At 44.5% G+C, this 26,994-nt stretch overlaps 1 protein-coding gene across 1 annotated transcript in view; it reads right to left on the bottom strand.

Moving 5' to 3' along the window:
• N4BP1 (NEDD4 binding protein 1) overlaps window positions 1,156-26,994 on the bottom strand; it is a 55,777-nt gene continuing 29,938 nt past the window's right edge. Inside the window, exons 2-7 of the mRNA XM_003126990.5 lie at window positions 22,682-24,375; window positions 15,060-15,190; window positions 12,958-13,054; window positions 10,530-10,637; window positions 8,206-8,313; window positions 1,156-5,899 (exon numbers count right to left, since the gene is read on the bottom strand). Coding sequence (XP_003127038.2) covers window positions 5,542-5,899; window positions 8,206-8,313; window positions 10,530-10,637; window positions 12,958-13,054; window positions 15,060-15,190; window positions 22,682-24,375 — 2,496 coding nt within the window. The 3' untranslated portion in view covers window positions 1,156-5,541. The remainder of the gene's footprint in view (window positions 5,900-8,205; window positions 8,314-10,529; window positions 10,638-12,957; window positions 13,055-15,059; window positions 15,191-22,681; window positions 24,376-26,994) is intronic.

Here is a 26,994-nt window from a genome sequence, read left to right as displayed (position 1 = left end):
CCTTGCTCAGTGGGTTAAGGATCCGGTGTTGCCATGAGCTGTGGTGTAGGTCACAGACGCAGCTTGGATCCAGCGTTGCTGTGGCTGTGGTGTAGGCCAGTGGCTACGGCTCCGATTAGACCCCTAGCCTGGGAACCTACATATGCCGCGGAAGCGGCCCTAGAAAAGGCAAAAAGATAAAAAAAAAAAACGTGTTCACAGGGCTGCTGGGCAGAGTCACGGTCCCCACTGTCCCTGACAGGCTCTGTGTCAGGTACCGTCCTAGGCACGTTATTCCTCGAGAGAGTCCTGGAGTAGGAAGGACTGTCCCATCACGGTTGTCTTAGCAATGTGGACACGGAAGGGTATGGAAGGTCTAACCCCTAAGGGGCAGGCCTGGGCTCTGCCCAGCTAGGGAACCTTTTTAGGTGCCACCGTGGGAGGATGAGGGAATGCCACTTAAAGAGCCAGCTTGCTCAGGGTCGGGGTGGAGTCTCCTGAGGTAACCCGGAAACCATCAGGCTAACTAACCACTGCGTTCTCACGGGGGATGCTCCTGCCGCGTGGCTGCAGTGGCCTTTGGGATCTTCCTGAAGATGTGATAAGCCTCCCGCACTTCATCTGCCGAAATATGTGATAACGTATTTCACTCAAGCCTCTTGACTTCAAGGGGTGTAAGCCCAGCTTAAGGGAAAACTGAAGTGTGTCGGGATAACCTGGACCTCTGAAGAAGGGCTGGGGTGCCATCAGGTTTCCGTGACAAGGGAGCCTGGAACTCGGGTCCCCGGGAAGCTTGCTGTCATGCTTCTGCTTCGCTCCCACCACAGACCAGCTCCCCCCACCCCCGGGCAGGGAACACCCTCCAACAGACCTGGGGGCAATACTCTTCAGCCCCCAACCCCTGTCCCCCACCCCCACCAGAGGGGACCATCCAAGGAGAGGCTCTGACTGGACCAGCTTGGCCAGGTGCCTGCCCCGGCCCCAGCACCCAGGCAGACAGAGCACACTGCTTGGCTCGGCCCAGAGCAGATGCCACCCCTGGACCAGGTGGTGTGGGAGCCTCGAAGAGACGGGAAAGTGCAGAGTATTGGGCTTTGGGGAGCAACTGCGGAGAATCTGACTTCAGAAGGCCTGGCTGGCTGCAAGATGCCACCGCAAGAAGGCACTGCCCTCCAGTTCAATTGAGCAGACTTTATTAAGCACCTATGAAGTGCAAGGCACTGTGCTAGGTGCCATGGGAAATACAGAAAGTGAACACAGACAGCCCTGCCCACGAGGAGCTCACAGTCTAGAAAAGGAGGTAAGACACAGTACACAATAGCGGCAGTGACACCAGCCAGAGGGGCAAGCGCCGAAAGCAAGACACAAGTGCTGTGAGGTCACAGAACACCGCGAGGCTGCTTCTGGTCAGAAGCTTTGGGCAAGGGGACAGGGGGACTCAGGGCTGGGCCTTTGAGGAGGGACGCCAAACGCCACTTGGGAGAAAGGGCATTTCCAGCAGAGAAGAGATGCACACGGAGGCAGAAGTCCAGGGCTAACGGAGGAGATGGTGCCTGTAGTGAGAGGGTGGGCGATACAAAGCGGGCCATCAAGTAGCACTGGGGGGTGGACAGCCACAGATACCAAGCTCAGGGAGGTCTGAACTTGATGCTCTGGTCAAGTGAGCCACTGATCACTGAATAACAAGAGGGCTCTCCAGAACTGTGTTTTTATTGGATACACTAGCAGCTGGGCAGTCTCGGGGGAGGCGGGGAAAGCTGAGGGTGACTGCCTGGTCAGAAGCTGATGCCCACAGGGAGGCCGTGAGGGCACGACTAGGGGGCAATGGCCAAAAAGGGACAAGGGACTCTTATGGCTGGCTGGGCGGGACAGGGCAGCAAGGAACCTAGACAAGCCGAGGGTCTGGGGAGTGAGTCTGAGGCTGTCCCGGGGCTTCTAGGTAGAGCCAGAAATGCATTCCTAAAGAGGAGGGCTGGAGCTGGGACCAGGAGTCACTGCAAAGGGGACAGCTGGAGTCAGGGAGGCGTGGGGACCCTAAGGGTGAGAGCTTCTCAAACGTGGTCTAGGACCCCCTACATGGGGTTTGCTGAAGCTGCAGATGCCAGCCAGGCTGGACTCCAGAGCTACCGAGTAGTGCCCAGTGACCTGTGGTTCTACTCGGAGCTGCCTTCCCTGCCATGAGCCCCAGAGCTGGTCCAAAGTTTGAGAACCACCTGCCAAACCAGCCTTTAGGTAAAACAAGGAAAAGGAATGAAGACTGTTTAGGAGTGAGGAAATCTTGGAGAAGAGGGAAAGTCAGGTCAGCGATGGCATGCCATGGTCACTGAGTGTGGACGTGGAGATGAAGGAGAGAGGAAAGGCCACCGAATTTGGCCACGAAATCGTCCCTGATGGCTTCTAAACTATGTCCACGTGGTGGGATGGAGGCCCAGCTTGTGGACGAGGAAGTGAGGAGTGGGAGGGGGAGGGAACGCGGTGAGCGGAGATGATGCTTAGAGAAATCAAGTTCTTTTCGTGGCAAGGATCTGAAACACGCGAGGAGTAATGGAGAGGTAGATGATGAAGAAACGGAGCGAGGCAGAGGAACTGAACAAACTACAGTTAGGAGATGAGGGGAGGAGGGCCCAGGGCCACAGGAAGGACGGGTGGGGACACAGAAGGGCTGCTGGTTGCTGCCGGTGGGGGTGGCGGGGTGGGGGTGAAAGTGGGGAGGGAGTCCCAGAAGAAGGCCACGTCTCGGCAGGCTGTGGGAGGCAGGCCAGGCCGAGGCCCATCTCTGGGGCACCCAGGGCCATTTCCCACGGTAGGAGGAGGGGCATGGGACCTGGCGGGGGGTGGGGTCCGTTCAGAGCATCATGGGTTTCTACATGGGGATCACAAGAGCCACAATAAGCCTAAGCAAAAAAAGCGAGACTCTCTCCTCTCACTGAGAGCCAAAGCTGTAACAGGACAACGACACCTGGCGACACAGCCTCGCCTCTCGAAGCCTGTCGGAACAATGCCGACCCCTCGACCAGGATGGCCAAGAGGCCACCTTCCTGTTTTTCTAGCTTGTGGCCTACACGGGCTCAAACACAGGCTACTTGACAGAAAGGTTAAACCAGTCCTTCTTTTGCCTTCAGAGGTGGCAGCCTGAGGCCTGGGAATCACTCAGCATCACCGCCTCCTTACTCTTTAACTCCGGACGAGCTCTCCAGGCACCAGACTTGTCTATTGGACAAGGGGGGGGGGGGTCCTCTGCCCTGACACCCACTTCATAGGAACACTGTGAAATACAGGATGCAGAGCCACCACGCACGGCAGCCTAGAGGAGTTATAAGCAGCACTGCTGCTGACGCCCCCAAAGTGGTAGCTTAGAAATCTACCACGGGAGGTGGACCATCGAAAACTATTTCGTAGCGTCAACACTGAGCTTAGTACTAGGAGGAGTCTGAGAATAGGAATAACTTTGTAAATAATGGTTTGAGAATTGAGTTTTTAAATATTAAATATAACTCAACTTGAGAGACTTTAGAAAGAATTATGAATTTTGTTTCAAGTTATAATTGTCCAAGGTGAGTGAGTAATGCTGTTCTGAACTCTTCACACCTCATCATCTGCATTTCTTCCTTCCTGTACCCAAGAATGAGGAAAGGGGCAGAAAGAGCTCTCAGAAACAATACTAAGACCTTGGAAGTTCACATATGCAAAGGCCAAGTCACTTCTAGATTCCAGAAAACTCCTGACCTCTAGGTATCAGTGGAGGCTCCACCCCCTTCCAGGAAGACCTGCGATGAAGCCCTGGCAACCGAGACACACCCCCTGGGTCCTTCTCTGAAACTGGAGGGCTGGATTGGCAAGGCCACGGGCCCAAACCTTGACCTGGAAGGTCGGAGTCACTGCAGACGGCCCTAGCCCTCAACAGTCTGCTGTCATTTTTAAAAACCACCAGTTGTGAAGCTGAGGCACAGGTGCTGTGACTGAAGTCACTTCCTGGCCAGACTCGAGTCTTCTCACTCCACATCCGAAGCTGGGTGGGTGCCTCGGCCCAACCTGCTCCACAGCTGACAACCAATTTCACGGCATGGTGCAGCTTAAGAGCAGCCAGGAGTAAAGAGAGCTGAAGCACAAGGCTGGCCACCTGCAGGACTCTGGACTCACCCCCCGAGGGGTGTGGGGATCACACATGCCTGGAGGGAGCACTGTGGGGAGCCACCCACATCGCTCATGGCCGACGAAGTCCTCTCACCACGAAGAACAAACCAGCACCAAGGCCTCGGCAGCGTTTCGGGGGCCAGAAGAGAAGTGAGCTACAGGGCAGATGTAAAACTGACCGTGAGCAGCCTGTGGAGGGAACAGGTATAAAATACAAAGCCCTTTGAAGGTCAGGAGAACACTCAAGATGTTAGGAATTAATTTTCCAGAAAAAGAATTTCACTGACACAAAACATTGGGCCACACTGAAAACACAATACTGAGATATCTGTTCTGAGAAAGACTCAGGGGAAAGGCAGCTTAGGAGGACACTAGAGACAAACACAGGAAAAATAAATACGGGGCTCTGGGCCCCCACAGAAGCGACTGATGCTATTTACTGGCTTGGGTCATTTTTGAGAATAGAAAACCTTTTTTTTTTTTCTTTTTTTTTTTTTTTTGGCAAAGCTGCACAAACTTCATATGGGGCATTTCCCATGGTTGTGGACACAAAAGTACTCTCACAATGAGGCTCTTCACTTGACTTCCTCACACCTCACTATTACCTCAGAAGCGAAGACGTGACTTCTAGAGTCCGTCAGGGACAGCAAGCCCTGGACAGGAGTCCGGTCCACAGCTGTGGACTTGGGTGCGTCCAGACGGGGGCACTCTGAGCCCAGCTCCCTCTGCTGCAGGGAGGAGGGAAGAGGGGCTGGACTAGATGGACTCTAGTTTCTTCCAGCCCTGATACTCTATGCGGCCACCTTTGCCCTGGTCACTAATAATGGCTGAGTACAAGGTGCCATCTAGTGGCACCACTGGTCCACTCTCACAAATGGCTCCAACGACAAGACCCCAGAGAAGGCAAGTTAACTCCAAGGGCTCTAATTCCAGGGGTGAGGGTAGAGGAAGCTGGGAGGGATGAGCACGCTGCATGTTAGTGGACGTGACATAGTCATCTCAAGAAAATATACTTTAAGAGGTCTTGCTTTCCCTAAGAAAGCAACTTTTTTTTTTTTTTATTTAGAAAGGCTAATCATATCCATTTGTCAATATTTTCAGCGTTAAGGAAAATAGTTTAAAAAACATAAAAATGTAAGTACACTCAAGAGTAACTGCTATTAAACAGTTCTGAACAGGCAGAAAATGTAGACTTTCCTTTTACAGAAAATGTTAAATCTGTAATAGCAGCATAATTTATATATAGAAAAAAAGCTGGTTTTGAAAACCCAGATTTTTTTTATACACAGAACATCTGTTTTTTTTCTATACACTACAACAGCATTTCCACTGGGAAATTGGTTTCTTCACATTACGTCACTTGCGGCTGTGCCGTGCGGATACCAGCGCGAGTGCGTCCTCAGCCCTGAGCCCCAGCTCCTGACAGCTTCAGTCCAACACCATGGCGGAGAGCGCGTTCAGATCTTTCATGTACGGATGAGCTGCTAAGATCTGGTCGATTTTCAGTCTTTGCTCTGAGTCAGGGAAGATCTTCAGAAGGGCTTCCCTCAGCTCGTTGGTTTCGGCAGCAGATCGCTGTGCTGGCATGGGCAAGTTCTGCTGGATGCTGGACAGGTTCGACAACAGCGGGAAGCGGGGTTGCTGAGGAAGCCAGTGGCTGGGTGGCGTGCCCTGGATCCGGGCCGGAGGCTGATGGCTGGTGCTGCCTGCCTGAGGGCCAGGGACTCTGAAGTTGGGGTCAAATATGCCCACATTTGGCAGGGCGTTGAGCAGGGGCTGCATATCTCTGTGAATGGAAGCAAGTCCTGGTGAGCTGGGTTATAAGTAAGAAATCTGTCTGAAAACACCAGCTGCTGACCTTGAGGCTCAAGGGGCTCCTGCTCCCGGGCCTCTGAAGGCAAGATGTAGGACTGCAGCCACAGCACACCTGGCAGCTGCCCACAGAGGGGCCCGCCGGGATGCCACTGACACCAACTCCAGACTGCTCTTGACAGGGAATGATGGCTCTTCACGAGCAACTCCACCTCCCTGGCCTGCTGCTGGGAAGACTGGCCGACCTGGCTGCCTGGCTCTAGATCAGGCGCACAAGAGTCACCTGGGAGCTTTCAAAAGATCTGGAAACAGGGCCCGTGTCTTCTTCGGAATCTGATTCTCTGTGGGGAGCTGGTTGACGGGCTCAGAAAAAGGAACCCACTTTGGGCAGAGAGGCCTGGGTGAGATGCTGATGCCCATATGAGTATGTATAAGGGAGTGGGCACAGGGCATCCACACTGTTAAAACAGCCTCCCCCTGGACTCTGACTGCAGCTGAAAAGAGGCTGGAGAAACACTTTTCCCAACTTCAAAAGGTCAGTCCCTCTGTGGGGGGCAGCAATCACCAACCTCTTACTCAATTAGTTAACACTTTTGTAAGGAGCCATTAGGTGAGCAGGGAATGACCCTGCTGCCAGGCTGCTGAGGTTGCAAAAGGAGCCAGAGAACGCTCCTTCCATTAAGTCTGAGCCTTGGCATTGATGCTTGCACACAGGCCTCAGGTCTTAAAGCCGAGCAGAGGATTTCCAAGTTAAGACTTCTGGAAGAAAAATGACAGGTACAGACAGCCAGCAGGTGTTAAAAAATGGCTGCTATGCTCCTGGTGCAGGCAGAGAAGCAGAACCTTTGGGAACTAAGTCTTCACCTGTGTAATAAAACCCAAAAGCGAAATGATACACAAGACCAGGGAGCTAAAATCATGCTGGTCTCCTGTGCAGAACATGTATGAGCCATATGCCCTTTTCCAATCCAAACCCAAAACCCCCAAAAGGCCCGATATATATGGAAAGGATCAGCTATAAAGCCTCACTGCCTTAAAAAGCTGCGAGAGCAGTGCCTCTAATTCTTTTCAGTTTAGAGCCCGATAGTATACCCACACAAGTATGTGCTGAGAAATACACAGAAATGTAGCCTATATCAGTTTTAGGGAAAAAGGAAAGGTCTATCATTGGGGTATATGATCTGTCAGTTAAGCATACAGGATATTTTAGTTAACAGTGTATACTACCTGAGAATTCTGAAAATAGAAATAACCAATAGCAATGTATCCTTAACATAACAAACAAACCCCCCAAACTACAACAAAGAAAACCTAAATTAGCAAATCGATTTTGGATAAATATGGAATATTGGCTTCTTCATTCAGTGGAGGTACAAAGAAACAGTTTCCCAGGTAATGATTTCTGAAAATAAATTAATATAAGCATAAAATATGCAAAGCAAATGACTTGGGAAAATGAACTTAAAAAAAAAAAAAAGATATTTAGAAGTTCCTGTTGTGGCACAGTGGAAACAAATTTGACTAGGAACCACAAGGTTGTGGGTTCGATCCCTGGCCTCGCTCAGTGGGTTAAGGATCCGGTGTTGCTGTGGCTATGGTGTAAGCCAGCTGCTGTAGCTCTGATTAGACCCCTAGCCTGGGACTCTCCACATGCCGTGGGTGTGGACCTAAAAAAAAAAAAAAAGATACTTAGACACACATAATGAACCTAGGCAGCACTTACTACTAAGCAAAACATGCTTTGTCTTTTTGGACCTACAGAAAGTCTGGAACACCATCCTCTCCTGGGATTAAAACCAAAAGGACCACAAATGAAGATTGGCTCTTTGGGGTGCTTCCCAAAGAGCCAATCTTCATTTGCATATATTTCACCAGCACTAAATCTAAGGCTATTTTTTAAAATAAAATGCCATTTTTAGGAGTTCCCGTCGTGGCTCAGTGGTTAACGAATCCAACTAGGAACCATGAGGTTGCAGCTTTGATCCCTGGCCTTGCTCAGTGGGTTAAGGATCCGGCGTTGCTGTGAGCTGTGGTGTAGGCTGCAGATGCAGCTCAGATCCTGTGTTGTTGTGGCTGTGGTGTAGGCCGGTGGCTAGAGCTCCGATTCGACCCCTAGCCTGGGAATCTCCATGTGCCGTGGGAGTGGCCCAAGGAAATCGCAAAAAGACCAAAAAAAAAAAAAAAATGCCATTTTTAAACTTTAGAGACAGAATACTTGCACTGAAGCACAAAAAACTGAAACAGGTTTGTAAATACAAGACAGTCTGGAAAAGGAAATACCTAAGGAAGACTTCCTTCCGAAGAAATTCTTCTAATCGAGGTCCGCTTCTTCCCAGAGGATCATCGGGAACCATAAATATGTCCCCCACGAAGGTATACTGGAGCAACCTAGGAGGCGGAGAACAATTACACTGCTGGAGGAAAAACCACGCCGAGAGGCTACGTCACTCCCTAAAGCAAAAAACAAATACACTCCGGCTAAACCATTTTAATTCCTCTTTTGGAGACAAACACAAGAGAGTAAGAAACTGTTATCCACTGGCTCTCAGATTTTCTTATCAAGACTTTCAGATTTTTATCTGGGCCTGGGAAGCAGCTGCTTCTCCTAATATAACTTCCAATAAAACCTTGAAAAACAAGACTGAGAGACTGTCAGCACAGGCTACATAGGATAGGTGCTCAACAAAGGCTTAATTTCTGAATAAATGAGACCACAGCAAACCCACTGATGTCCTTTTAAAAGGGGGAAACAGTCTATGAAGAAAGAAAATCCAAGGTCAGCTGAGCATGATTTATAAAGTCTGGAAATGTTTAAAAAAGAAAAAAGTCCGAGTGCCTGGTTTGCTGTCTGGACCTTGGCTTCTACCTTGTTTAATGAATTCTGAGAGCAATGGGTTGGTGTGACAGTGAGTCTTGACTGCATTTAAATGTCTCGGGTGTACATAGATAAGTATCCAATAAATACTGACAGTAAGCCCAGGGAAGGTCTGAAGATTCATGTACAAGATTAATGGCTTGTTAACTGTGCCCAGAAGGTCAAAGACCAATTCTCAGTGTAGCCATCAACAACAGCTTTTAGCAGCATATGGGTCAAAACACATATAGTAATTAACTTTCGCCTGGGCATCATTTTCTAAAATGATGAAATAAAGAACCATTTCCTAAAATCTTCTAATATCAGACAAGGGGCAACTGGGAAACCGCGAGAGGTAAGTATCTAGTTACACTAGTTATATACTAGTTATACTAGACAGACGCAGCCCTGAGGTACGTTTTTTAGATCTGTGGCATCTATGACTCTTTCCTGGCACTGCTTTAAGACCGTTGCTTTTTGTTAAGTAACCTGTCAGATGATGCTTGTTAACAAAAAGTCCTGGAAGTCTGTGGACACAGATCTTAATGCAACTGAACACTTTCAGAGTATCGTTACAAACAAAAAAAGAGTTCCCATCATGGCTCAGCAGTTAAAGAACTTGACTAGCATCCATGAGGACGCGGGTTCAATCCCTGGCTTCACCAGGTGGGTTAAGGATCCAGCACTGCCGAGAGCTGTGGTGTAGGTCGCAGACACGGCTTGGATCTGATGTTGCTGTGGCTGTGCTGTAGGCCTGTGGCTACAGCTCCAACTGAACCCCTAGCCTGGGAACCTCCATATGTGGCAGATGTGGCCCTAAAAAAATAAAGTACAACAGTGAATACAAACTCCTGACTTGACTTGGTTATTCTGGATGATATTTAACATGCTTTTAGTGTAGATGACCAAGCGTTGATGGTAAAATGCTCAAGAAAGGCATCAGATTATTCAACAGCACAAATACTCTTTTCTCTCCCCAAGTGGAAACCGATTCTGGTCTTACCCTCTTGCTGGAAGGTTGTTTTATTTTTATTTTTTTTTTATAAGATTTCATTTTTATTTTATTTTTTTGTTTGTTTGTTTTTTTGTCTTTTTGCCATTTCTTGAACCGCTCCTGCGGCATATGGAGGTTCCCGGGCTAGGGGTCTAATCGGAGCTGTAGCCGCCAGCCTACGCCAGACACAGCAACGCAGGATCCGAGCCGCGTCTGCGACCTACACCACAGCTCACGGCAACGCCGGAACCTTGACCCACTGAGCAAGGGCAGGGATCGAACCCGCAACCTCATGGTTCCTAGTCAGATTCGTTAACCACTGCGCCACAACGGGAACTCCGGAAGGTTGTTTTAAACTCAACCTTAATATTTCACAGCTGAGTCAGGTAGGGAGATCTAAAGACCTGCTCAAGTGTCCCTTGGCATCAGGGCGAGGCCAACTTAGGTGGCCATTTCTGCTCCATCACACCGTTAACAGAGAGTTAACGATGCCACAAAGATGTGCCTCTTGCCTCCTGCCAGGGAAAATTCATCTACAGAAGACACCTGTGGGCCCCAGAGCAGCTCATACGTCACCTGCAAGTGGTGCTGCTTTGTGCTGGGTCCTCCCACTTACTGAGAGGGGCCAGGCGTCCTGTGGACTAGGAGCACAGTCTCAGGAAACTTTCGATCCTACACATTGCTTTCAAGGTGGACACAAAACCAAGCCACACAACACAAACCACCTCTGACCCAAGACAAAGAAGAAAACATTACCTTTTTGTAATTATTTCTCTCCAAGAGGCTGACTCAGTCACAAATTCTCTGAAGTTATCATTTGTTACAATTATGCCACCAGTTTTGTCTGCTAAGTGCAGCAGAAACCTATGGTAATATAAGAGTGGTTAAAATGGGCAGGCAGGCAGTGGTTAAAATGGCTCAGAGAAGCTGTGTTTTAGGAAAGCAAAAACATTTCCTCTTCACAGGAAAATCACCAAAGATTTTAACCAAGGCTGGGAAACAGAAAAGTTAAGCCCTTGTGAACTGAAGAACAATCTGAAATAGTAAACATCTGAAATTATTAGAATGATTATACATGAAGATCTGGTTTTCATACAATCTAACTCTTTTTAAAAAAATGATCTCAACTATAATTTATACATTTTTCTAAAGAGGTTGTATTATCATAAAGAGTGGTAGTAAGATAATACATGAAGACTAGGGCGGAGAATGAATTAAGGGTTGACAAGCCTGTGAAATCACCATTAGGTTTTTAGTTGCTAAGCTACGGTACTCTGGTTCTAAGATTAGCTGCTTGGCACAGTCAGCCTTGCAACATTTTACTTTTTTATTATTTTTTTTAATGCCTAAATTCACATTTTCTGCTCTGACTTAAGAAGAGATGTCTAGAACTGCCCTTTGGTTTCGTCCAAGTTACAGACCCATTCAAATGCAAATTATGAAAAGATACATGGGGATAAACAAAAGGGGTAAGAATTAGATATTAAGGAGAATTGTATTTCATTGTTGGCGATTACTCATGTTCAAACCCTCTTAATGAGAGATTTGTAAAGACAATGTTTTATTCCCTAGTCAGGATGACCACATTTGTCTGAGCAAAGATAACGAAACAATAAAATAGAGAATCACTGGAACTGAAGGTACAAGCTGCTTTTATTAATAGTTGTGAGTACTTAAAGAGATTTTTTTTAAAAGCCTCATTAGTTTCAGGAAGCTCAGGAAACCTTAGTAAGTAAATACGATTTAGCATTTGGATTTATTAATGCGTATTTTACAAATTTATTTCTAATAGGCATGAACTATATGTGGTGATGTTTGCCCAGAGGTATTTACAAAAATAGGTAATAAGGCTTCTGCTGCATACTATCAATCAGGATACAAATTCATGTCCACTAAAAAACCAGAGAGCCACACAAACTAAGCAAATCCCAGACTGCATACTTGGGTATGCATTCAAATTCTGCTTGTGTGGGAAAGGTGCAGCGTTAGAGCATCTGAAAGTTCTTCGTGAGCCTTTTGACCTGAGCACTCCAGGGTCCCTACCCAGTATCTTAAAGCTGGAATAATAGCTGCCCCTCCCTCCCAGTCTCCCCTACTTTCTCACCCAAGGCCCCACCCCAGCGTGCTTCCTCCCACATTCTTCTTTCACGTCACCACTGATTCTCTCCATCAGACCTGGTCTCTCACACAAGCCAAGTGAAGGGGAAGGGGCTGTCAGTGAGAAGGCCCTTTGGACCTTTTGCTGAATGAATGTCTGCTGTCACCCCAAGTCCCCTACCCCCTCTTTTTATTTCACCCATCAGACTATCACTCACTAGCTTAGGTTACAAGCCAAGCACTGTCCTCAATGTGGGGGAAGCACTGACGCAAAAACACTGGGTGCCAGAGTGAGAGAAAGAACAGGTGGCCACAGCTTAGGTCTCCAGACACCTGAAGGCTCATCAGACAAGAGGGTTTGAAAACCATTGGTCATGTGCGGAACCTTCTCTCATTCAACCACAACAGAACTCTTCTCTATGATATGTGTGTCTTCTCCTCTTGATCAAAAAATCCTTGAAGGCAGGAAGTGCGTCTGCAACGTGTGTTCCCCAGAGCCCAGCTTGGCACACTGGACTTGGCTGGTGCTTAGGAAGGTTTTCAGAAAAAAACTGAATATTTGGGATTAAAGCTTGTCTTGGATGCACAAGGTACCTGCTCTCTGAGCAACGTACCAGCCTAAGAAGTGCAACCCATTCCTGTAACACAAGGGGCAGGTGAGGCCATCTTCTATCATATGGAAGAAATACTGAGGGCTCAGGTATCACAATGACAGACTAAGTCACTGGCCAGACATAACCAGGAGGTTGAAAACTACTTCTGAGGCTACCATACTAAGATATTACTTATAGAAAGTATCAAAAAAGGACACAACTCAATATCTGCTTTTAGTTATAGATTCTGAGTCATGTTTTATTCTAAAAGAATAAACTTCTAACTCAGCTTCTTTGGTAATGTCTCTAAACCATATAGCAAAGACCACTAAAGAAATAACCCTAATGACCATAAATATTAAAATTCTCAACCCCTTGAGTCAACTGTGTCCTTTAAGGATGTGGGTCCAGATGCCTGATGAACTGTCTGGTAGCAGTTGCCTGGCTCCTCACCACCCCACACCCACTTTAGGAAGGAAAATGGCCTTTCATACCTGTCATCATGAGAAGCAATTCTTTCTCCAAAGACCATCCGTGCAGGAGTTAAAGATAATATTCCGAGCTCCTGGAGCTGGGTTAAGAAGTGCTGTTCTGTTCATGGAATAAGTTGAATATACATTCAGAAAAAGGCTATCTTCCCAGATGTTTAAATAAATGAAAGCACCCCCTCTCCCCCCGCATGTTTCCTTTGGAAAGCTGTTGGAATCCTTTTTTCTGCTGACTCAAGAAGACTTAATTTTATTAACTTACTGGGAAGGAGGAAAAAAAAAATCAAGCAAAACATATACTAAGACAAGTATAACATATAAACTATTTACTTATTTACATTTGATTTGTTTTTTTTTTTTTAGGGCCACACCTGAGGCATGTGGAAGTTCCCAGGCAAGGGGTTGAATTGGAGCTGCAGCTGCTAGCCTACGCCACAGCCACACAAAACTGACTTTATTTATTTTTTATTTTGTGTGTGTGTGTGTGTGTGTGTGTGTGTATTTTGTCTTTTTAGGGCCGCACTCTCGGCATATGGAGATTCCCAGGCTAGGGGTCTAATCGGAGCTATTGCTGCTGGCCTACACCACAGCCACAGATCTGAGCGGTGCCTGTGACCTACACCACAGCTCACGGCAACGCTGGATCCTTAACCCATTGAGCAAGGCCAGGGATCAAACCCGAAACCTCATGGTTCCTAGTCGGATTCACTTTCGCTGCGCCACGACAGGAACTCCAAAACTGACTTTATTTTTAAAAGATAAAATTGTTCAACTCATTGGCTTCTTAAATTAAGAAGACTAACCCCTAATCCTGTATTTAATGGATCTCACTAGCAAGAGCTTTTTCACAGCCACATTACAAGCAGCAGAGGACAAAGAGAGTGAGGATAAGAGTCCCTGAGAGAAGACAGGGGGTGGAGAAGGGAACAGGGATGGAGGCTGAGGCAGACACAACTGCTGTCCTATTCCAAGCAAGTCCTGCTGGTCGCCATTCCAAGAGTCTGTCAGTTCTCCCTCTGGTTGGCATACTATTGAAGGAGTTATCCATACAAATATTTACTGATTTTCACGGGAGTGGGTTGTGACAGAGGAGAAAGGAGAGCCGAAGCCACAAATGAGTAATGGGCAAAAAAGGCAGCTAAAAGCTCAGGGCCTAAGCTTCCTACACCTGCCTTCCCTACAATGGTACTCAACACTGACACAGAAACGACCCAACTGTTTTTATTGTTCTAGAAACGCATGGCACAGAAAGCTGACAAGATTCTCTCAGGGATCCTACTGCATAAATAACTATGAAGTAAGTGGGTCTGCCTCATTTCTCAAGGACCTTCTGTTAGAATAAATACACTCTCCCAAAGTGAGGAAAGTTGGGATGCTTGGAAAATGTGATTTTACCATTTCCACCTTAACTCTGACTGTTTTGCTTCCTACTGAATGTATGGGGTGAGTCCTGGCCTCGTCCTTCCTCCTCCCAATCTACCTTCTATTGCAAGGCACTCTTTGAGGTCTTAGGCTACCTGGCACCAGCCCTTTCACTAGTCTTCCTATTAAGGCCTAAGAAACAAAACACTTTAAGTTTCTCAGGAATATGTAAGGATCCATAAGTTCAAACCTTTCATGTGTGGCCTGAGGTCAACCATGTAGTACCATACCGTGAACATCAATGACTTCTACTAAGCATTCAATGACTGCTAAAAGGACATTCTATTTGAGGATTTCAAATTTATCAAATGATCATTTTCAAAACTACTACTTAAAGAGGAAGAAACCTAGCCTAATAGAAAGACATATTTACTTTTTAGAAAGTCAAAGAAAATTTCTTAAATACATAATGAATGCTAGTATGACATGCTATAAACAGCTATTTCACTTTCCACCCTTCCTCCGAGTATTTCTTATGCTGTAACACTCTATTCAACAGGCTTTTTTTATGAGGCGCAACGAATTTAGTTTTGTTTCTAAAGCTGCTGTCTATGGCACATGGCTCTATTCTTTTTTTTTTTTTTTTTTTTTTTTTAATGGTTCTATTCTAAGTAGTGTATGTTGTAACTGTAAGCCAACGCATTAAATACCTAATTAGAAATCTGGAAAAAAACAGTTTGCCTCACCTGTGACATTAGGATCACGCCTTGTTCTCCACTGTGGGACAAATACAGTGATGTTTCTGTTGCCAAGCTTCCAAAAATATTCAACCGCAATTGCAATTCCACGACAAGAAAAGAACTTTTTCAGACCATGGCTATATGAAAATAAGTAAAATTTATTTCAGTTTAAAGCATATTTAAAGAATGCTAAGTTTCACCATAAGGTGAAAAGGTAAAATCCATGTACACCAGAAACAATTAGAACAAAATTTCACTTAAGAGCCTGCTGATCTGCAAAGCCAAGAGAGAACCCAAGGTAGGAGATGTAATAAATCTTAACAGCTTCTCGATTTTTGCCGCATTTAGGTGAGTTAACTGAGTGTGCTTTTGTGGTAGGAGGCAATTTCGGCTTGCAGCAACACTGGATCCTTAACCCACTGAGCAAGGCCAGAGTTGAACCCGCATCTTCACAGATACTATGTCATGTTTTTAACCCGCTGAGCCACAACAGGAACTCCTATTTATTTATTTATTTATTCATTGGTCTTTTTAGGGCCAAACTGGCAGTATATGGAGGTTCCCAGGCCAGGGGTCGAATCAGAGATGTAGCCACTGGCTTACACCACAGCCACAGCAATGCCAGATCCCAGCCACGCCTGCAACTTACACCACAGTTCATGGCAATGCTGGATCCTTAACCCACTGATCGAGGCCAGGGATCGAACCTGCATCCTCATGGATGCTAGTCAGATTCGTTTCTGCTGAGCCACGACGGGAACTCCCTTATTTCTGTTTTTAGATAAAAGAGCCCATTCTATAGAGTCCTACCTGGTCACTGGCCTCTAAGAATCTGTTATGAATGTTACAGAGGAACTGGCTGCTGAAAGCAGAAGCAGCAATGACCATGCCCACTCCATGACATGGTCCTCAACACCACAACTTCCAGGAGCTGCAAATGCCTCTGCCTCTTTCTGGAGAACTGTGAAACCTACTCAGTTTACAGCTTCCAGGAAACAAGGTGAAGGCCAGACTCAAATGAAACTACGCCGGGTGGGGGGGTGGGGGGGCATGGCAGGTGATTTTGTTGAAGGAAGCAGGAAAAGGGGGAAGGAAACAAACAAGCGACAGAACAGAACATGAAGACACGTTTTCTGTAAAAGGCCTCACACTGTCGCACCATGCAGCTGCCAACTATCAACGAAGGGGTGTGGCTATGTCCCATGGTGAAGAAAACAGGTGGTGGCAGGGGCCAGATCTGCCACCACCTTTTTTGTAAACCTTGGTATAGAGGATTAAAAACTATCCCCACCCCAAAACCTGATAACAAATTTCAAAAGCACTGAAAATATTTCATTTTTACTCTCCAACAGTCAGGAAAAAACAGAAGTTTAAAAAAATAAAGTGTTCTTTTCACAAAGTTTGCAGTTTTGCAGGTGGTCATCTGTTTGTCTACCCAGGAATATTAGAAAGACAGAAAGAAAGGAAAGAGAAAATCCCTGTGATGTTTATTGAGATCAGCATAATCTGTCTTCATTGCTTCAGGGGTCATCTATGATGCAATGAAAGTAAATCCTGCATCTTCAGTCCCATCTTCTCTCATGTTAGAACCACTGGGTAGATAGTTCCTTCACCTGGAGTTCTGACTCCTCAGGCACAGTATCCCAAGTCGCCCCCAGGCTCTGCTGATTCTAACCCACCCTGCAGCGGGCCTTCTACAGCACTAGCCTCCTAGAGCAGTTCTGTGCCTGGATGTGCGGCTGCCTCCACACCTGACTAGTCAGACGGGACCTGACTAATGTGAACTTTCTGCTTCCACCACCATCCACCGCCACATTCTTGGTTTTGGCCAGGTGGTCTTGCCATCTGACACTTCCTGGGCTCCAAGGGTCCCCCTCCCCAATCTCTTACACCTCCTCCCCAAATGCCCCCAGGACCCAATTCCAGCCTCTTTTTCTATGAGGCCTCTCTAGACATGGGCCCTCTGCCATCCCTCTGCTTTTCTCTGACTTGCTATCTTGAACCGTGCACCAGAATCACAGAACTTAGGAGTGGATTTAGGTTCCTGTCAGAGGTAAAAAGAATGCAACACATCTGAGAGAGCCACCTGCCCAGCTTGCACTGACAGAGGGTGGGTGAGCTGTAATCAGACTGACGCTTCCTCATGCCTGGGCCAGTGCCCTTTCAACTACCCCACAGTGGTACTGTCCCCAACTAAATCTACATTCTCATGAGGCAGGAATGGCCTGGACCAGGCAACAAACATCTAACATCCAGGAGGCCCACTCAGAAATGCCTCCATTTAGAAGTTAAAGTTCACTCTCTTCTCAGTGAATCATAAATAAGAGACTACAACCGGCATCAGCTTTCCTCCAGGAAATATATGCAAGTAAACAAACACACACCCAGTTCTTGATGAAATAACTTAGCCGTGGTTTGTTTATCTAAAAGCATTCAAATATGGCAAGAATGTAGCAATTTGACATGTTACTGGAAAAAAAGGCTGGGGAGGTAGTTTTTGTACAGGAGTTTTTTTTTTTAAATCTCTAAAAAGAATAAATCTTTCTAACTGCTTAAAAGCACAGGCAGGCCTAGAGTTAATATCAACCATAGCCCAAACATGAAAATCCAGAATACAATAAACAAGCCTGTGGTTCTTAGAAAAACCAAAGACTTTTATGTTAAGTATGTTAAGACCTGAAAAGAATAACTCTTGAGAGAAATGCACTAAAAAAGCTTATAAAGTGCCCTCTTGGCTTATTCATCAGCTACAAATGTGTACAACCATTTTCCTCTTTCCCTTAAATGTTTCTGTCAATAGCAACAGTAGAAACTGGGTGGAAATAAAGTCCCCAGTCCACGTACTAGGTTAGTAAGGAAAAGGAGGGAAATGCCAGATACAATTCTGCTGCCCTGGTCTGCTCCCAAGCTTAGATGGGGAAAGCGGAGTTTCTAGAAACAGCTCTAAACAAATTTCCAAAGGGTCAGTTACTTCAGACCAAATCATTTTTGATACTCTGAAAAAGCTCTAGAGCTGTTTTAGGAATAAGCAACAGTTCAAAATTCTGGTGGAAAATATACGGACTAATCCAGAATAAAAAAATAAAAAAAAATCAAGTGGAGCCCAATTACTGACCTCAAAATAATAAGGAGGGTCCTTGATCCTTCTTCCTTTTACTTTCACATCCTGACCAGGCAGAAAATGCGCTTAAACCATTGTTTCCTAGCCTCTCTGCAATCAAACCAAGTAACTTGCTGACAGGTAACCAGAGACAAAGTGTACACACACCATACACCTCCCTACCTCCGAGAGGGCCAAAGCCCTCGGGTCCCCAGATCCAAATGCAGAATTAACAGATATTAAGGCTGAGAAGCCAGATGTGCAGGCTCTCAAGGGAGACTTAAACTCCTGTTTCCAAATACTTGGAAACAAGTTATAGCATCTGGTTGTTTTCCACATTGTAGCAGACAGTCAACTAGAGAGGAGAAGGTCCAAAGGAGAGAGAGGGGCAATAAATACCTAATAAAACGCCAAGGCCATCAGCGAACCAGACAGGACAGTGTGGGGAAAGAGTGAAAACCCCTTTCTGAGTTACCCGGGAAAGAGCACGTTCTTTCTATAGCTTCCACTTAACAAAAATAGCCATGGAACTCTGTTATAGTAAGACTAGCATGAACAATGGTTAAAATACAGAGTTCTGGCAAATGAAGAGGCAAATCTCATCTACATGGAAAATTATCTATCCAGATAAGTCAGGTGCTCTTATGCTGAAGTTTCAAAGTGACAGAGACGGAGTCTTATCTGGCCACCACGGTGATGTCTAGCCATACACCGCAAACAATTTCCATTTACTCATTGTTTGACTCATTCATGGTGACAAAGGGGAAAAACCAAGGAGAGATATGCATAATCAGCAGCATTAAGTAGGGTATTTCGGAATTTCTCACGGTGTGTAATAAACTGCAGACATCATGCTGGATAGGCAATAAACAAAGGCTTTGCAGAAACCCAGGGATAGGTGGGTCTGAGCCGGTTTAGGGTGGGGTTCAAACCTATTGCTTAAGGTCGCAAATTTCCTTTTAAACTACCTCCCCAACTAGCTGGGTCAAATTAGTGAGGGTTACTCAGCGGTGCCCAAGCAACTCAAGTCGTGTATCCAATGCTGCCAAGGCCTAAAATTCAACCCCGGCTTCTATGGGAGGAGGCGGGAGGCGGGGGGGGGGGGGGGGGGGGGGGGAGAATGATGGCTCTGAAGAGAGCTATCATGGGCCCAAATCTCTTATCTTTGTAACTGTGGACAAGATTTTTAAGCCATTTCATGTCATCTGCATTACAGATAATTTTTGCCTCATAAAATTGGTGTGATGGAGTTCCCAGCGTGGCTCAGCGGTAACAAACCTGGCTAGTAGCTATGAGGAGTCGGTTCGATTCCTGGCCCTGCTTCGTAGGTTAAGGATCCCTGGTTGCCTTGAACTGCGATGTAGGCTGCAGACACGGCTCAGATCTGGTATTGCTGTGAGCTGAGGTGTAAGGTGGCAGCTGCAGCTCTGATTTGACCCCTAGCCTGGGAACCTCCATATGCCGCAGGTGAGGCCCTAAAAAGAAAAAAGAAAAGAAAATTGATGTGAAGATTATATTTTAAAAGATAATAATACCTGATACATAATAGGTATTTCAGCTTTAAATTCCAAATATTTGTTGAAATTCAAACTAAATTGATTACCGGAATAGCAACTGGAAGAGTAACTGGAAGAGCAAGTCATAAATGGGTGGTAAAAAAGTCACTTAAACAATCCTAATCTTCCTTAAATTATTCATTCATTCAACAAATCAGAGTGGCTACTACGGTGGTAGTTCAGTGAACAGAACAAATAGGAAACACTTCCTTTATAGAATTTATAGCTAATTCACATTTAACACCGAAGCAATTACTTGAGCATAAGGACTCATTTTTTTGACTTAAAAAAATTAAGGTGAAATTCACATATCATAAAGCAATCATTTTCAGGTGAACAATGCAGTGGCATTTAGTACATTCAGTGCTGTGCAGCCACCACTTGTATCTTGTTCAAAAACATTTCCATCACTCCAAAATAAAAAAACCCTGTACCCCCCCCATTAAATAGTTTCTTCCCACAGTAAAAGTTAATTTTAACTAGTGGTATTTTCAGATCACTCTACATCAAATTAAGTATAAGTTTGTCTTCTTAGGATAACACACCCTTTGTAAAAGAGCTACTTTTAAACTGAGACATCTATGAATTCAAAGAAAATTCAAAACCTCTTTCAAAATAATTACTTTTTAAAAAAAATGAACAAAAGTCAGCTTGTGGTTTCCCTTAGTGCACCAAGTCAGTGGTTTTCAAAAGAAATGGTACTGTACTAAGGGGTGTTAGGAAATATGTGACAGTGTTCTGGGGTGTCACAACGACTGGGGGGCATTATGGGTAAAGTGGGAGGGACTAGATATGCAAAACATCCTGGCTTGGACAGATAGTGTCACTCTAAATTCCAATAGTGACCCCTCTGAGCAATATACTAGTTACTACGGAAAGGTTTAAGAAGTGTCAGTATCACTGCTCATTTGATCTTAATTTGAATTTCTTAGTCTTTGAACACCAATTTGGGAAATCTTTTCATATATTGAAAATAAAAAAGGATTAATATTACAGTTGTGGTCCAAATTTTATATCATCATTTGGCTCAAGAAACTGTAACAATGAGGAACTGCTGTGGGCTTGGACTGTGAGTGACTGAAATTGCACTTGACATTTTTACTTAGATAATGCTATGCAGCTGTGGGCCATTTGCTGGGTTTCCCCCAAAAGAACTGCCAAAAAAAACCAAAGTGAAATGACAATAGACACTATTATTTGGAAATGAAGACAAGTGTATTACATATTTTTACTGTCTATGTTCAAACTTTAAAATGTGAAATGCTGGCTTTTACTTTATGTTATTTTTGACAGCAAAATATAGCACCATTTAAAAAAAAATTAAGGAGTTCCCGTCATGGCTCAGTGGAAACGAATCTGACTAGCATCCATAAGGACGCAGGTTCAATCCCTGGCCTCGATCGGTGGGTTAATAATCCGGCGTTGTCGTGAGCTCTGGTTTAGGTCTCAGACGTGGCTCAGATCCCAAGTTGCTGTTGCTGTGGCTGTGGTGTATGCCAGCAGCTATAGCTCCGATTTGACCCCTAGTCTGGGAACCTCCATATGCTTCGGGTGCGACCGTAAAAAGACAAAAAATAAAATAAAATAATAAAAAAATCAAAAGAATCCTTGTATTTTAAAAGACAGATACTAAAATATTTATAGATGGAAATGAGATGTGAGAATGTCTTCAAAATAATACAGATGAAAGGGAGCAGGTAGGATATAAATGAAACAATGTTTGAAGGGATGAAACAAGACAGGCCAGGAGTTAACTACTGGAGGTAGGTGACGGGCACATGGGAGTCCCAAATGAGACCAACACAGAATTCATATTTTTCTGTTTGAAAATTCTAACCAAAAAACCGACAAAACAAAAAAACAAGAGATATATAATAAATGCTTATTTTAGTAATAAAAACTTACTTTATTTTTCAATCTCATCAAGTATTCCTGAAAAATCAGAGGATTAACTGATTTTTTAGAACTTCTACGAAGGAGTTACATAAACATTCAGGAATTCAGAAAAGTATGGCTGACCCTCAAACAACACAGGTTTGAACTTGGAGGGTCCATTTAAGTGTGGATTTTTTTCAACAGTGATCCTAGGACGCAGAACAACTCTATGAGGGCCAACTGTCAAGTTACACACGGATTTTTGACTGGGCAGAGAGTCAGCGCCCCCTAACTCCTGAGTAGTTAAAGGGTCAACTGTATTTCAACTTCTCCTTCACTCTTTGTCCAGGTGCCCCTTTTCTTGAATTGCAGCTACTTAACATGCTAAACCCTGAAGATGTCCTCAGACAGCAGGTCCACACTGGGGCAGAGATGCTGAGCGCTACACACTCCTTAGTCACTTTATCGAACCGCCCCTTACAATCCCACACTCGAGGTATAAAATCAGAATCCTAAGAGGGTTCCAAGACAGGCTAACTAGAAATGATCATTTAACACTTTTTATTGAAAACAAATGTAAAAACGTCTAGTAAGAGCAAAGGCCCAAAAGGAAGCTCAAACTGTAGAATTGCCTTAGAAAGGAAATTGTTATCACTATCGACAAAAGTATAAGCCCACCACATCCATTATTACTGCACACTCTTGGTGAAAGACCTGGCATGCTGTATTATAAAAAGAAAAAAAAAATCTCTTTTTTTTGCCTTAAGCGTCATCATATTCAGAACCTAATGTATTCATGGTATTAAGAACCTAAGGATTCAAAAGTCTCCACACTGCTTATTACAGGGAAATGCAATGTGAAAAAAACAAGTTTTCTACCATCCCTTGGCCTCAGATCTAGGTCCAGCAGAGTGAAGCAAAGTTCAGGATGCCACAAGACACCAATCAGCTGGTTTTTCTTTCCTTTTTTCAGGTAAGGCTATATATATGTATCAACTACACAGAGGCACAGGACAGCTCCTACAAATGCATGCAATTCTGAGATGCTGCTAAGAGCCATATTGAAAACTGTAATATAATTTGTAGAGTGGACTTACGTAATTGCAACATTGCTGCCGTCTATAACAATGTGCTTCAGATCTGTTCTCCCTGGTTCATTTTTTAATTCCAGCTTGTAGGGCACTTTCAGAGTATCTCGAAACCTTTGAACCCCTGTAACTGAGGAATCAATATGCTCAGAAGGTCCTGCCAACCTGGCATCAGTCACTGAAGGTAACAGATGGGGCAGCGGCATCGGTGGAGAAAGAGGTGGGCAATTTGGCTTGGACTGAGGAGAGCCACCACATCCCGAACGGTTTTCACAGGCAGACTTCATATTATTCGGAAGCAAGGGCTCTGCTTGCGGCTGCAAACCGTTTTCAGGAAAAACGGGAATTCTGGGCTGGTGACTTGAAGCTCCTCTTGAAACAAAATTGACAACTTCTTTGGGACTTGAAGGGGCAACAGAGGGTGAAAGGCCATCGGTTTCAAGGTCTATGTTACAAACGTAGTTCTGATTTGAACTCCAGATTTCTTGTTTCTGTTCTATTGGCACTGTTCTGAAAGTATTAATTTTGCAATTTGAGGTACATGGTTTTGATTCAACTTTGAATGGTAGCTGAGAAAATTTTTCTACCATGTTTTGCTGTGTGTGAGTCTGTGTTTTCTTTGGAGTGGAATCTGTCGTAAGTTCATTTACGCTGCTACAAACACCTTTATTTTTGGTTTTGTTGGTCTCTGGGTACGTAGTACCAGGTAAAAATTCTCTCTCTTCTTGGAATCTTTTATTTTCTTTCTCAATTTCCTCCAACAGCAATAATGGTTCAGTAGTTGGCCCGTACTCCCTAATGACCTTTTCAACAATTTCTTGAGAATAGCCCATGGTTTTAAAAAAGTTGACGAGGATATTGTATTCCATTTCCTCAGTAGTGTCTTTTACATCTGGATTTAAATTTTCGGCATCAGTAGAAGAATCAGATAGGTCAATGATTACATTTCCAGCTAATGTCTTACCTTCATGTAAAAGCTCTCCCTCTTGAACATTTTCCAGAGAAAATTGTTTCTTGGTATGCCTTTCTTCAGAATCAGAAAATCTCCTTTTGTGACAAACTCTATCTTTGGAAAGCGCCTCTTCATCTGGGGTTAGTCCATTTATTGGAACAAAAAGGACATCTTGTGAGCTAGAAAAGACTGTGTCCATTTGTTTTGTAAGCTCAGTAACGGGAGTCCCAGCTTTGTTTCTTGCATCTTCCTGCAAAACAATTTCATCTCTGGAAATATTCAGCCCTGCGGCAGCACTCTGCGTAAACTCTCTTTGTTTAGAATCTCTAATTTCAACAACATCATTGTCTCCTGTTTCAAATAGATTCTCCTCGCCCTGGGTCAGTGCCAAAAGTTCTTTTTTCAAGGAAGTGGGCAAAATCAACAAGTCCATTGTGTAACTGTCTGCACGAGCTTCAACAAATTGTTTAAATTCCCTTTTTACCTCTGATTCTTTTTGGCTGTTGGGTAGGTTCTCATTATTCTCGAAGAGCTTTACAAACTGCTGAATGTGACTCCGAGCCATGACCACAGCTTCGGCACTTCCTCTGATGCCCAGAAGACCGATGTCGAGAATGCAGAGATCGGCACAGGTGTCCTGAATCAAGCTCTTCAGAAACAGGCTCTGAGCCCCAACAAAAATGCAGTGCATGGCCTTGGGGTAACATTCTCTTTCTTCTAGTTCAGGTTCACAGATTCCTTTAATATATTCCTGCAAAGAGAAGAGAAGAAAAATGAGATCAATTTACCAAAGCTCCTTACAGCACATATATTATGTTACACGTGAGATTACAAATGTCAAGCTGTATAAAAATCCAGAGCATGCTGGGAGTTCCCATGGTGGCTCAGCAGAAACGAATCTGATTAGTATCCATGAGCATGCGGGTTCGATCCCTGGCCTTGCTCAGTGAGTTAAGGATTGGTGTTGCTGTGAGCTGTGGTGTAGGTCGCAGACAGGGCCTGGATCTGGCCTTGCTGTGGCTGTGGTAGAGGTGGTTACAGCTCGGACTCGATCCGTAGCCTGGTAACTTCCATATGCTGTGAGTACAGCCCTAAAAAGATTTAAAAAAAAAAAAAAAAAAGCATGCTAATATCTTTGGGGAAGATACCACATTTTATCTAAAATATTTAAAATAACAAATATAAGTTGCTTAACTGTTTTCAGAGGAACTGAAAACTGTGCATCTAAGTCTAAAAGGCAGGTATTTATATCATTTTTCAATAGTGTATCTTGCCATGTGATCTTAGGGGTCTGCCCAGCTGCACAGTGGTTAATGACAAGACTGGATTTATTTACGTCTATAAACAATAAACATCTTTGCTTGCTACTAGTCACTTTTTAAAACTATGATATAATTAAGAGAGAAGATAATCAAGTCAAATAACTTTTACTCCAGAACAAACCCTGACTTTTGCTTTGCTACTACTGTTTCCAAATAAAACAGACTGATTTAAAAAACAAAACAAAACAATAAATTAACAAAAAACAAAAACAAAACTTTCCAGCTGCCTGGAACAATGTATATGCTATATAATTTTATGTCTATTTACTAAGAAAGACCAGGCTATTTAAATGTAGATCTAAATATAAAGAACCACAAAGTGCAGAGTAGTACTGCCATTCTCAGAGATAAGGCTAGGGTTTCTAGTGAATTGGTATTGAAAGAGGTCTGAACAAGGTAAGAAAGGGAACTGGGTTCTTGAGCAATTCGGTTGCCACTGGAGGCAGAAGTGTGAATCACGTAAACAAGGGGGCACTCACAGTGACCGTGGAACATACTTGCTAATAACTTGAGCACTGCAGTCAGCTCCTAGGCTCAAATTCCAGCCTTACAACTGGTGACCTTGCTCAAGTTACCAAGCCCCTCTGAGCCCAGTTTCTGCAACTGTGAGAGGCTAATGCTATCTTAGGTGTTTTGAGGAAATTCAATGAGAATGTAAAGTTTTGACAACAGTGTCTGACAGGTGTTGACTAAATAATAAAAGCACTGTTACTTAAATTAGCAGTGAAAACTTTTTGGACAGACAGCTGTAAGACATAAGCCTGGCAATACCTGATCTACACTTTCAACCAAAATTAGAATTGCGTTATCCAAAATGGTATTATTTAAAAATTCAACTTGTGTATCACCAGTTACGATGAGGTTTTACAAACTTGGACCTACTAGGTATACTTGCTCTCATAATGGCCACATATCTTCCATGAGAATTTATATACAAGTGTGTACATATTCCTTCTTTACACATTTCGCATTACAAAATTCCTGTGAGGAGGAGTTCCCACTGTGACTCAGTGAGTTAAGAACCTGTTGTCCCAATGAGGATGCAGGTTCAATCCCTGGCCTCACTCAGTGGGTCAAGGATCCGGCACTGCTGTGGCTGTGGCATAGGCCTCAGCTTCAGTTCCAATTCAATCCCTGGCCTGGGAACTTCCATATGCCACAGGTACGGCTGTAAAAAGGAAAAAAAAAAATTCCCAGCAGGAAACGAAACACCAGAAATACAAGGAAAGTGCCAATTTGGAAAAGCTCAACCCAAGCAGTATAATGTCCAGTCATGAGTTCTTTACTTCTTTATGTTCTTTTGGATAAACCTGGAATATTTGTGAGCGTGGTGATAACTGGTGCTGGACAGAGGAGCTTTTTTTTTTTGGCTTTTTAGAGCAGCATCTGTGGCATTATAGAAGTAGAAGTTCTCATGCTAGGGGTCAAATTAGAGTAGCAGCTGCCAGCCTACACCACAGCTCACGGCAACACTGGATCCTTAACCCACTGAGCAAGGCCAGAGTTTGAACCTGAATCTACTAGTCAGATTTGTTTCCATTAAGCCACAATGGGAACTCTGCCTTTTTTGGGTGTCGGGGACAAGTGGGGCATATGGAGGTTCCCAGGCTAGGAGTCAAAGTGGAGCTACATCTGCCTGTCACAGTCACAGCCACGAGGGATCCAAGCTACATTTGTGACCTACACCACAGTTCACGGCAATGCCAGATCCTTGTTCTACCAAGCAATGCCAGGGATCGAACACACATCCTCATGGATACCAGTTGGATTCATTTCCACTGCGCCACAAGGAACTCCCAGTTTTGTTTTTTTTTGTTTTTTTTTAAGAACAGTTTATTAGAGCTACTTTTGTAAGACAGTAATTGTGTTAAACACAAAGTATAGTAATTGACTGTCCTTTATTCCTAGATGTGCAAGCAGAGTGTTAAATACTGACGTGAGCATCCTTTAAGGCCTCCAAATAGACATTTTAACTACCACTTGTTTGAACTTATACTGCATTTAGATTGTGGTTTGAAGCTATTTATTTTTATTCTGAAATAATTATA

Source organism: Sus scrofa, chromosome 6, assembly GCF_000003025.6.
Source record: "Sus scrofa isolate TJ Tabasco breed Duroc chromosome 6, Sscrofa11.1, whole genome shotgun sequence".
Classification (NCBI taxonomy): domain Eukaryota; kingdom Metazoa; phylum Chordata; class Mammalia; order Artiodactyla; family Suidae; genus Sus; species Sus scrofa.
Note: the sequence above shows the minus strand (reverse complement) of the source record. Positions and strands in the feature narration are given on the sequence as shown.